The following is a 13,131-nucleotide window of genomic DNA, read 5'->3' as shown; positions in this document are numbered from 1 at the left end:
AGCAGGCTCAGAGCATCAATTGGCTGGAGCTCAAGGCGGTCCACTTAGCTCTACTTCATTTTCAGTCTCTGTTCCCTTTGGACCATGTCCTCATTCGAACGGACAACACGTGTGTAAAGTCACATTTGAACAGACAGGGGGGCACCAGGTCCCGTCCTCTGCAGGACCTAGCTTCCATCATCTTCGTCTGGGCAGAACAACATCTTCAATCCCTAAAAGCAGAGCATCTCAGAGGGATTTGGAATGTGACAGCAGACTGGCTCAGCAGACAACAGGTCTTTCCGGGCGAATGGAAACTTCATCCGACCATTTTCCAGCGTCTCCAGCGTCAGTTCAGCGTCTTTTCAATCGACCTGTTTGCTTCCAGTCGCAATTACCAGCTTCCCAGGTACTTTGCTCGATACCTGGACACAACAGCGGAAGCAGTGGATGCTCTGTCAATACCGTGGCCAGAGGGTCTTTTGTACGCCTTCCCTCCAATACCGCTGTTAGCCAAAACACTGCGGAAGGCGCGGAGCAAGAGGGCACAACTGGTTCTGATAGCACCATATTGGCCACGCCGACCGTGGTTCTCAGATCTTCTTGCAATGTCGGTGATGGATCCTTGGACTCTTCCTGTCAGGCCAGATCTTCTATCCCAGGGTATGGCATCAGGACCCCACTTGGCTCAATCTAACAGCGTGGCATTTGAACGGGGACATTTGAGGTCGGCTGGCCTGTCTGACGCGGTTATTGATATTATTTTAGCCTCGAGACGACCATCTACCACCTGTATTTATCAACATACTTGGGTGGCTTTCTCCAAGTGGTGCCAGTCTCACCACTGCGATCCATCCCAGGCCACTATGCATCAGGTGCTGCAATATCTCCATAGTGGCTTTCTGATGGGACTTGGACCCAACACTCTATGTCGACATGCGTCCACTCTGTCGTCCATTCTCTCAGTGTCATCCACTGGTGCCCCTATTTCCTCACATCCGTTCATTAAATGCTTCCTCAGAGGCACTGCTTTACGTTCACCGGCCGTAGTTCACCGTTTTCCCTCATGGAGTCTGTCCAAGGTTCTTTAAGCTTTACAACGCCCTCCGTTTGAACCCCTTAGGACTGTGCCTTTACATCTACTGTCCTTCAAGGTCTTGTTCCTGGTCGCCATCACTTCTGCCAGACGGGTCTTGGAACTGGGCGCATTGTCTGCTGCCCTCCATCTCTGTGTCTTTCACAAGGACTCTGTTGTGCTGAAAACTGATCCTTCCGTCCCAAGGTCAATTCAGTTTTCCATTGCAATCAGGACATTGTACTCCCTTCGTTTTGCCCGAACCCCATTCATCCTCTAGAGAAGGCTTGGCATTCGTTGGATGTTCGGAGGGCTCTCAAGACCTACCTGTCTAGGACCCAGGAGATTCGACGAACGGAGTCTCTGTTTGTATCCTTTCATCCAAGGTCTATGGGGCATAAAGTAACCAATTCTACCTTATCCCGTTGGTTAAGGGCATGTATTACCTTAGCATATGAGTCCCTTAAGTTGCCAGTTCCAGCTAGTATAACAGCTCATTCTACTAGGTCAGCTGCCACTTCAGCTGCTTTTGCTACTAATGCTCCTGTTGCTGATATTTGCAGGGCTGCTGTTTGGTCTACTCCACACTCGTTTATAAGGCATTATAAAATAGATTGTTATGCCTCTGCCGATGCCTCTTTTGACAGACGAGTGTTGCAACAGGTTCTTAATGTCGATTAGCATGTGGGTGGTCCCTTCCTATTATGGGCTGCTTTGGTACATCCCGCAGTGATGGCCAGCCTCATATGGAAAATGGACCATTGGTCTCACCTGAAGGGTGATTTTCATATGAGGATGGACATCACAACCCTCCCAGTTGGAGGATGTATAGATATTTTACTAAGATGTTATATATTACTGTTACGCTATTGTATTTAAAGTTACTAGTGAAGTCAAGACTGCTAGTTCTGTCATATCGCTATGTTGAGTCATGTTATTATGCATGTTATTTTCCTGCTGGCAGGCCTGTTGGCCCTGTTCTTGTATTTAGATTTTTCTCTATAGACTCGCTGCGAATGAACTGGAGAGTGGGAGGGGCTTGACGCCCCTAGTCTTGACTTCAAAAAACATTCTTGCCTTCGCACGATAGGTGGAACCAATACCCGCAGTGATGTCCGTCCTCATATGAAAATCACCCTTCAGGTGAGACCAATGGTCCATTTTGTTCAAGCCAATTTGAAACCAAAGTGATGCATGTATTTGACCTTCACATGAAGGTGATGGTGTGTATCTTGTAGAGTCTTTTGGTGTTTTAAAAATATGTTGTTGCTGAATATTTAATCTAAAATATGATAAAAACATACAGATCTAGAATGATAACTTTTGATGGCTGTCTTGGAGGGGGTTAAAATGTTGGAAAGTAAGCAAAATAAATTGAGTCCTTTCCATGCAAGGAGGTGAGAGGAGACAGGTAGGAACTTTTGTCATGCAAAGTAATTCATGCTCCTCTGATCCTCCTACTATAGAATATGCTGAGATAATGTAAGCTGTTGTTAACTAGTGTGGTGGCATGCACTGTAGCCTGCACTGTAGGAGGGAAGGAAGATAAGCATGGTTTAGCATGATACGCAGATGTGGCCATTGGCTTATAAAAAACTTTTAGTTTGCTGCTACTGCTTTCCTCAAGGATTTAGGCTTCATTTAGACTGAGTTCCTTGGGGATAGTAGTTGATACGTTTTCAGTGAAGTTGCTGTAACTTACCTAGTGGGCTCATGGGGTAGTGAACTCATGGCAAGTTATCTGTTCTGGATGGGCTTGCACTCCCTCTGAAGGAGCAAGTGTATAGCTTGGGAATACTCTTGAATACATCTCTGTCCTTAGAGGCTCAAGTGTTCTCTGTGGCTAGGAGTGTCTTTTACCAGTTTTGTCTGGTTCAGCAGCTACAGCCATTCCTGGACAGGTATAGCCAGACCACTGTACTCCATGCATTGATAACCTCAAGGCTGGAATACTGTAATGATCTCTATGTGGGGCTGACCTTGGCCATGGCTGGGAAGCTCCAGCTGGTGCAGAATGTGGCAGCCAGGCTGCTGATGAGGGCATATGGCTGGCAACATGTGACACCATTGTTAAAACATCTGCATTGGCTACCCATCCACTACCATGCCAGGTTTAAGGTCCTTGTATTAGTTTTCAAAGCCCTGAAAAACTTAGGATACCTTAGGAACCACCTGAACCCTTATATCCTAGTTCATTTGCTGAGATAATCTACCAGAACATCATTGGTCATCCCAATGGTTCATCTGACAACAGGAACCCAAGCCTTTAGTGTCATCGGTCCAGTCCTGTGGAGTGCTCTGCCAATACAGATTCAGCAGACACCTGTCATGAGCCCCATGCAGAACCTTTGGCATGAATGAGAGAGTGGAGAGGGGGTTGTAAATGTTGGGGGAAGGCTCTGGTGAGAACACAGAGGAGATTCTTCCTGTCAACCTGGTGCCGAGTAGCCATGTTAGTGTCTCTGGAGAAAGATTCAGTAGCTCCCCCCCCCCCCAGGAGGAAACAGAAGAATGCAGCTTGCCCTCATCATTAGCACCTAGCCCAGACTTACTCGTTCAGCAGCCAGGTTGTAATGAAGCTGCTGGACCATTTCAGAGAGACAAGGAAGGGGAATCTCTTGCAGACTCAACTGACTTTTTCTCCAAGGTCACACAGAGAAGAGGAAATATGGTTACAACTTGAGAAATTAACCTGTTTTCCCATGAGAATGCCTCACCTTGCTTCAAAGACAAAATGCTATATTTAGCTTGTACAAGAAGAGTGTCCGCCCCCTGTCTTTTATTTGAAGTGTCTTGGGGTGAGCGCTTTGTTGCGACAACTCTGTGTTCCACTCTCTGTACCTCTGTTGCACTCTGATTTCCCCCTATTTTTTCTGGGCATTCACATTTCTAAGGATTATTCAATGAGCATCCTTCAAACTTTCATCTCTCTGGTTCAAATCCAGGATTCATTCAGCTGCATCTTTACTGCTCTGCATTCTGGGAGCATGGCAAAACAAGTGAAGACAGGATTCAGTTATCGGTCTGGTACAGAGAGAAATGTTGGGCATTTGCTGCTTTCCTTGGAAGCTTTTTAGAAGTTTAAATGTGGATTTAGAAGCCTGGGATCAAACCCCTGTTTTTAAAAGTAGCTTAACTGTATCTTTGTATTTACCCAGTCTGTAATATTCAGAGGAGTCTCCTAACTATTGGGAAGTTACTGTTTAAAAGTATCTAAATTTTTTCCTGCTCTTATTTTTTTCCTCCCAGGCGAGAGGAGCAGACATCCCTGAGATTTCAGGAGACCTACCATTGCGGACATGTGCCAGCACTGCTAGCATGAAAGTGAAGAATGTGAAAAAGTAAGTTGCTTTGTCTCATCATTTCTGTAACTTCAGTGGCCACTTCTGGGCTCTCAGTCGTCGAGTCCAAGGAAGCAGTTGATTTGTTACTGCTGTATGCTTAAAAACAAACAAAGTAGTGTTACCCAAAGGCAACAGGAAATAGCTTCATTTTAAGTGAGAGCCCACCCACACTTTCAGTGCTTCTTAATGTGTTACATCTGGAAATCAGGAAAGAACAGGAGATTAGTCACAACCCCTCCCAACTTCTGTACTATTCCCTCTAATCACCTTTTAGTACTAGCTGATTTGGATTAACAATGAGTGAACTGAATCTGATTTTGCACAATGATTTGGTGCTGTCAGTCTCTAGTTAAGAGATTGGGACTGGATTGTAGGATCATGTCCTCCCTCCCTCTCTCTGTCCAGTCCTGACCTTGAGTGACCTAAATTATGGCAAATGGTTACATCTGCACCAGTGTGGAGGACTGCCCACTGTCCCCTTGGCCTCCCTTCTGCATGGATACAGGATCAGGTCCCCAGTCAACAGAGCTGGCTGGTGGAGAATGGCTAGGAGACAAGCCACATAAGGAACAGCTGGGGAGAGACCCAGCTGTTGACAGGGAGCCCTTAGAGGTCCATATAATGGAGGAGGAACAGAAAGAGAGGAGGAGGAGGAGATGGCTTTACTGGAGCTTACTTCTTTGGTAGCTGGAGCCCTGTATCTCCTATGAACCAATCAGCATGAAAGGGGAGCATGTTGACCACTAAGAACAGTTTTCTCACTTGGCTCCTTGTCCTTTCATGTTCATTGGAGCCAATCAGAGTGAAAGAGGGTAAGCAGCCACTAAGAAGGCCATATTCCCCCCCCTTTTATGCTGATGAACATCTGTTGTGAGAGATGTAGGAGTGGGACAATGAGGGAAAGTGGAAAAGGATGTGGGTAAGACTGAGCTGCGTAACAGCATTTTTCTCTCTCAGTACCTAAAGTAAATGTGCCTTGGATTGCAGCATTACAAGCCATTCCTATGCATGTTTACTCAGAAGTAAGTCCCACTGAGTTCAGTGGGGCTTACTACCAGATAAGTGTATATTTCAATAATAACTGGAGGAAGATGGTCTGAAAACTCTGATGATGCAAATGAAATTCCATGAGACTGAAATTCCATCTTCCTCCAGTTATTATTGAAATATACACTTATCTGGTAGTAAGCCCCACTGAACTCAGTGGGACTTACTTCTGAGTAAACATGCATAGGAATGGCTTGTAATGCTGCAATCCAAGGCACATTTACTTTAGGTACTGAGAGAGAAAAATGCTGTTACGCAGCTCAGCCTTACCCACATCCTTTCCCACTTTCCCTCATTGTCCCACTCCTACATCTCTTTTTTTGGGGAGAGGGGGGCTTCGCTCTAAAGCAATAACTAGAAACTTTCTTGAATTGGTACCTTACTCTCTTGGAGCAATCATTCTTATAATGTTGGGGTGCAATATTCATTCATCAGTTCCTAGCTCTTTTTAGCAACATTATTTTAAAAAATGAATTAATACCTTCCTAGCCTTTAAAATGTTCTTAAAATCACTGGCAGCACAATCTTTTATATGTCTACTCAGCAGTAAGTCCCACTTAGTTCTATAGAGCTCATTCCCAGCAGGGCCAGGTGCGGCAGACCAATGGGATCTGCCCTGCATGGACAAATACACAAAGGATTTGTGTGTGTGTGTGTGTGTGTGTGTATAAAAGAGAGAGAGAGAGAGAGAGAGAGAGAGAGAGAGAGCACACGGGAGCGTAGCTAAATCTCTGTCTTTGTGAACAGGATCCCAAACCAGCAGCAGCCAAAATAATTAAAAAAATGGGGAGCGGGGAGATGTGTGGTTTTGTTTCAGCCCAGAACCAGAAGGAAAGAGAGGAAGTGTCTGTGTGTTTGGGTGTGTATTTGTAGCTCAATCTAGTTGGATGTTTATGTTGGGGGAGGGGTTAGAGTTATGTTTCTGCAGGTCTTTCACCTGCTGATATTAGGCTGGCAATGCTACATTCAGTGCAAAACCAGGCATTGTATTTCAGATGGAGGGGGTCAAAAAGTGATTAAGATTTACTGATCATATGCTCATGCTGAAGCTCACTTGGTTCCCTTGGGCTAGTCACTGTCTCTTAGCCTAAGCTACCTGACAGGCTTGTTATAAAGATATAGAAGGGAGGTATAAAATGGCTGTGAAGGGAGATTTAGTGCTTGTATCATAGGCATCCAATTTTGTTCACTTTAAACAAAGTGATGCACCTTTATAAAGGAAGAGACATTATCTCCACCACCACCCCACCTGCATCCAATCTGGAATTATTATTGTGTGTTTACATGCATAAGTCCCAGTTGTATTCAAGTAAGCTTACTCCCAGGTTGGTGTGCACAAGGGGGCCTCTCATCATGAACCCTTCTCTACCCCTTCCTCACAAGAAAGCCTAGACTGTAATCTGTATCCACTTACCTGGATACAGGTAAGCCGCATTAAACACAGACTTATTTCTGAATAGACATGTATACCATGGAATGTTTTAAGATCTACCCACACTTACTGTGTAGTAGAATCTGCAGGAAATAATTTTTGCAGTGCCTGATCTCAAATGGAGATTTCAAGGAGATAGAGGCCATTAGCCAAGTGCAGGGGATGGGCAAACAGCAGCTCTATAGGAATTAGGCTAACACTATATAATCTTAGAAGGGGGTGTGGCTGTGATTGTGACTATAATGAAGGTACCCTGACCTTCTAAATTTGCCACTACTGGTCTCAAAATACAGATGGAGTAATAAACTAATTTTGATCTTGTCAATTCAGACATATCACTAAACCATGGTTGGCATAAAGCATGGTTTGCACCCTCTCATTTGGTTTTTGGCTGGTCTGCCAGCTGATGACAAACCCCAATTTATCAGTTTAGACACTTGACATTAGCCACATATAAGCATTCTTATCTGTGTGGTATGGTGTGATGTCTAAAGTAAGCCTAAAACAAACATACTCATGTGTAAGAAGGAATGTGTCTACAAACTTTAATTCAGGAAAAAAGTGCCAAAGTATATGACTTGGCTAACACAAGGTTTGGAAATTGACTTTCTTCCAAGTGCCATCCTATCTATATCTTTAACTCTCCTGCTTTCCTCTGTTTTGTTCAGTTATCTCTTTCTTTTTCCTGCGTTATGCAGAATGCAGGCCTATATAATCTGCTGTCTAGATTTGCAGTTGACGGCTCTTTACCAATAATATTGATTTAAGGTTCAGAAGGCTGCCCAGCATAGATGGATTTATTCAGAACACCCATCTATCACTTGCTGATTCTGATAGAAAAGCTGATGACCCTATTTTCTAGCAGGGAGAAGCCGGATGCTAAATCTCATTTCCCTCTTAAATTCTCATGGGAAGAGTGAGTAGTGATCACAGTCTCCTTGTTTCACAACCGGAGTATCTGCTGTAGGAGTTAAAAACAGCTTCAGCACCTGCTTAAATATAGCCTCTCTCTACCATTCACTTTCTATAGTTGGGATGCTTGGAGACACTTAGGGTGCATAAAATTTAAATTAGATGTTTTTTTGAAAAAAACGTTCTCCCCCCCAGATCTACCAACTCAGGACTGATGGACTGTGATTCCTTTCACAGGTAAAATTCTGGTTTCTTTATATTGACAATAGTGTAAGGTTATTCATGCTGCTGGATTGATTTTTCCCAAATGGCATTAGGATGAGCACCTTGTCCCTGTGTCTTCCCTTTAGGCACTGGCCTTCAGTGGGTTGGAATTCACACCCCTGTTAAAAGCCTGTGACGGATAACACTTAATAGTTGGCATTCCTCATAGAATTCTCATCACTGTTTTCTTGTATCACATAGGCAACACTCCACATTCTGTTTGATTTGGGATTGTTAGATATCCAAATCAAGGTTTTAATATAATATGTATTTAACTAGTGCAGTGATCTCTGATCGTTACAATATTTCACTTCTAATCTGTTATTTGTGTTCCAGGTTATCCTTTACCAAGGGCCACTTTCCAAAAATGGCTGAATGTGCACACTTCCATTATGAAAATGTAGATTTTGGCAATATACAGGTGAGTTTCATGTTGACAGCAATTCTCTGTTCAGCTAAGCTTTGTTAACAGCAAGCAGTCGGAGCTGTATTAGAAGACATTTGCCTCTTTTACTATTAGATAGCAAGCATGTTCGCAGGCCAAGACTGTGAATGTTACCCATCCTCAATTCCTACACTTTCATCTTCTGACTTTAATTCCAACCTCCCTGCCTTCCTTCATGCTATTGGTGTTCTCTCATTTCTCTATATTGGATCAATCCTGTTTTGAATTCTTAGTGCTGCTCCACTTTTTTTGAATAAATGTTTGTTAAATGTAACTCAGATTTGGATTCTTTGTTGCACATTCCTGAGGCTTTCCCCCCAGTCACTAAAGGAATACTGAATCTTTCCACTGCATTAAACATATTTCCACAGTGAAACCATTACTGAAAGTGTTAACATTGTGCATCCTGGCTGATTAAATATATATTAAGTATAAAAAATATATTAAGTATAAAGGGGAGTTGAACCACAGTCTGTCTTGATATAAAAGCAGTCTTCCAAATATTCTGTGTGCATTTCTAATAATGATTTTTAATTACAAACTTGCTCTTCATTTAATAACTTTTAAACACTTCCTTAGCTTTTAATAAACATAGTTTAAACCAGCCTGTAGTTAAAAACTTTGTAGAATTAGAGCCAGTGTACAAAATCTGTAGATGCTCTAAATGTTAGTGCTCTAAATTTACTTCCTTCCCTTACCTGGTGCCTTCCAGATGTTTTGGACTACAACTTTCGTCAGCCCTAGCCGGTACTGTGGGAGTTATAGTCCAAAATACTGGGAGGGCATCAGGTTAGAGAAGGTAAAATAAAGAGATCCGTTTGTTACCACTGCAGTATTTGTTCATTGATTATGGGATTTAGGAGGCTTTTGCTTCCAATCTGCATTCATCACAGTCATGTTGTCTGGACCCTAAATGGTGGTAATTGTTAACTATAGTTTGTTGAAACATCAGCTTCAGAACTCATGGTTTGAAGTTGGCACATTTCAAGCTAACCGTAGTTAAGATTAACCATGATATGTTGGGTTCAGACAACTCAACAAACTGCAGTTTATCTAAATCAGACATGTTTATATTCTTAAATATTCTACCTGCATGGCTGCACTGAAGGAGGGGGCAAGGTGCGTGAGACAGGCTCACTGCAGCTCATTCTTGTCACAGTAAACTGTGGATCAGCATAGGGGTGGGGAATTGGATCCAGCTGGTGGGGCGAATCCTTACTTTCGACCCACATGGGTCAACTTTGACAAGTGGGTGGGGCCCATCAAAGTGCTTCTCAGTTACTTGGCACTATTATGACATCAGGTGAAAGCTTCACAGGGTTCACACCCTTTCAAGGTCAGTGCTGAGAGTACACTTCAAAGGGACTTGCTATAACTGCCAATCATCTAATCAGTGGTTACAGCAAGCCCCATTGAAATCCATTTACAGATGCAATTTGGAATCCTACCGCGTCTGCTAATTGACATTTTTCCTCTGTGGACAAGCAGATGAAAAAAATCAGTTGGCGGGTGCAGTCTAAACTGCACCTGAAAATGGAAAAGTTTAATGGGTCTTGATGTCACTACTGATCAGCTGATTGGCACTGACAGGGGACCTTCAAAGGGGCATCCTCTCAGTACCAGTCAGTTGATTGGGATTAAGACTGAGTCCTGTTGACTACTCTAGGAGATTCCCCATGCAGCCAGTCCCAGTTGGGCTCACTGGCAGAGCTGATCAGTGATTGGGAGTGTCAGTGACCACTACTTGCCATGGAACAATGAGGAGTGCAGTTTAAGCTCCTGATTGTTCCTTTGCAGCCACATATTTACCTGTCCCACACTTGATGTCACATATGGCAACAAGGTGTGGGGCAGGTGTGGGTGGGTTCGGAAAACAGTATTGCAGGCCAAGTTCGGACTCCTGCTGGCCCTAATAATGCTATTGGCCAGAGGTTCCTCACTTCTCGTTATTTTGTTGCTTTTGATGATTAATGTGAGTTGAAAATGGAAGCTGTTTTATTAACCATGTAACTAGCTGTGTTGGCATGGCTATATGATGGAGGGAGAAGGGAAATTTGATTTTGTTGCTCCATTAGTTATGTTTGAGCAAGTCATCTGAATTTGGAATATGTCTGTAGGACAGAGATTACCTTTGAAGCCATGAATTATTAGACATTTTACTTGTTTGTTAGTGATCTGTTAGTCACTATATAACAACATATAGAGGGCCCAGACAAAAAGTAGGATATGGGTTAAAGAATGTCTGCTTTTTCTTCTATAATCAGGACTAGTAATACTTAATGTGTTTTGTTATTTTGTTCACTGCCCTGAGATCCCTGTTGGATGAAGGGTGGCTTAGAAAAAAAGCACATGGACGAATCTGTTAATGAATAAATAATGTTTTAAAGTTTGATTTGCTGAAGCCTGTTTAATACCTTTAATCATGAACCAAGACTAGAATGTCAAACAGAGAAAAAAACTATATTGTTTGATTTTCTGGGAATCACATTTTTTCCGCCAATGAATCAGTGAAATATATGTATTCTATTTTAGTTTAATGTTCCGAAATGAAAAACCATTAGAGAACTTTCAGCAAGACCACTGTGGACCTAAAATTAGCCTAGATCTGCAGATCACATAATTTATTGGAATACCTCCTCTTCGGAAATAGGATGTGCTTTGCTGCTGTCAGGAATAAGAATTCGCCAGTGTATTGAGGGAGTAAATTATATTTATTATTGCATTAATCTTTCAAGACTGAGCTAGTGCATTTTAAAGTGTGTGCTGAAAGGTCATTCTTTGCATGATAAATTTTATTTTGCTCTATTGGTGAGTCTGTAACTGTGGTTATGGCAGGAAGAGGAGAGGGGCTAAAATCCATTTCAGGCAGAATGTATCAATATTACAAAGCAATTTAAAGTGCTAGCCTAGTGAGTTCAGAGGTATTTATGATATTCCCCCTTTGTTTAAATCTTAGTTGTGGCTTAATTTAATAGTTTTTAATGCCTACAAATTATTACAGCATATTTTTGATCTATACAAGATTTTATATAAATGTCTCTGTATTACATATTTTGTCCTCAGCTGCTGACTATAGTCTTATCTTTAGTACTAGTGACTTTTAAAATGATGATAGGACTATAGCAGCTTGATCCAAAAGGTTTGCTGTTCTAGCAAATAAATGCTTCCAGTGGGATGTAGCAGGGTCAGAAACAATGCTATATAAGTCAAAGTGAGTGGAGCAATATTAATTTTTTCCCCCACAAAGGGAAGGCTGATGCTCATCCCTGCTTCAAAAATATTTCAAGCCACGGCGATTTCCCAAATGCTATATGGCAGAAAATGGAAATGGACTGCCTTCAAGTCGATTCTGAACTATGGCAACCCTATGAATAGGGTTTTCATGGTAAGTGGTATTCAGAGGGGGTTTACCACTGCCTTCCTCTGAGGCTAAGAGGCAGTGACTGGCCCAAGGTCACCCAGTGAGCTTCATGGCTGTATGGGGATTTGAACCCTGGTCTCTCAAGTCATAGTCCAACACTCTAAACATTATGCCACACTGGCTATAGGTATTTTGTTTGGGGGGGGGAATAGATGTGTACTAAACTGTTGGACATAGTGCAGAATAAATTTTTACAGAGACTTTCAGGTTGTCCCCTAGGGACCCCATCTTCTGTCCTTCGGGCAGAGCTGGGTTAGCCCTCCACTGTGGTGAGAATAGAGGTGGCACTATTGAAATGTCATAAACATATGTATACGTTATCAGAAGACCGGTTGATAAAACAAGCATATCTTTTTTTTCAAGGGGTATGGGAAATCAAAGTGACACTATCCAAAATTTATTACCGCACTATAATCTGTCAGAATTATTTTGGGCCCGTTTAGATAAAAAGAACTAAGGGACAGATTATATGAAGAGCAATCTGGAGAAGACATGAAGGTGCTATAACAGTGTAAATTTCCCCAATGGTATCATATTTTAAAAAAGGACCATCAAAGAGCTAGATTTCTTGAAGAACTGATAGTGTTCCCCTTTCACAAGGCCTTTTTAGAACTATGTATCCAGATCATACCTTCTGATATGCTGGATGGCAGATACAGAAAGATTCTATTTTCTCAACAGGTTTGCATCTGTAATTTAAAACAGGTGGAGAACATAACCTAATATGTATTGAAATGGCCTTTATATGACAGCCCAAGGGAAGCATTCCTGAGAAATATTCTGTCTAATTTAACAACTTACTTTGATCATGAAATTTCTTGCTTTCTCTTTGGAGATCTTCACCTATATATAACACACAGAACAGCATTATTAGCTGCAAGGAAATTCTGAGCAGAAAAAAACTAGTGTAGCAGAGTTTTAAGTGTGTGCTTAGTTACTATTAGTTAATTGGGTTTTACTGTACTACATTACATGTTTTATATAATAATTTAATTTTTATTGTATTGTCCACTTTTATTTTATTGTATATGTCAGTGTATTTGAATGTTGTGAAGGCCAGTGGCTAGTACAATAAAATTTGATGATGATACATGGCTGTTGTGGTATTACAGGAAGCTGCAGTACAAAAAACATTGGGGATGACTGATAAAGAAGCGGGAAGAGTTTCCCCCCATTATCTCTGCATTTATGTAACAGCCAGTCCTCAACTTT

General features: G+C 42.1%; 1 protein-coding gene across 6 annotated transcripts in view; it reads left to right on the top strand.

Moving 5' to 3' along the window:
- ARHGAP32 (Rho GTPase activating protein 32) overlaps positions 1 to 13,131 on the top strand; it is a 233,127-nt gene that overhangs the window by 88,866 nt on the left and 131,130 nt on the right. For 4 of the 6 annotated variants that reach the window (XM_061592442.1, XM_061592441.1, XM_061592445.1 and 1 more), the window contains exons 3-5: positions 4,304 to 4,395; positions 7,985 to 8,026; positions 8,390 to 8,474. In XM_061592442.1, the coding sequence (XP_061448426.1) occupies positions 4,304 to 4,395; positions 7,985 to 8,026; positions 8,390 to 8,474 (219 nt within the window). The remainder of the gene's footprint in view (positions 1 to 4,303; positions 4,396 to 7,984; positions 8,027 to 8,389; positions 8,475 to 13,131) is intronic. The other 2 variants (XM_061592443.1, XM_061592446.1) reach the window with 1 other exon arrangement.

This window comes from Rhineura floridana, chromosome 12, assembly GCF_030035675.1.
Source record: "Rhineura floridana isolate rRhiFlo1 chromosome 12, rRhiFlo1.hap2, whole genome shotgun sequence".
NCBI lineage: Eukaryota > Metazoa > Chordata > Lepidosauria > Squamata > Rhineuridae > Rhineura > Rhineura floridana.
The sequence above is the reverse complement of the archived record's forward strand: the minus strand, read 5'-3'. Positions and strand labels throughout refer to the sequence as shown.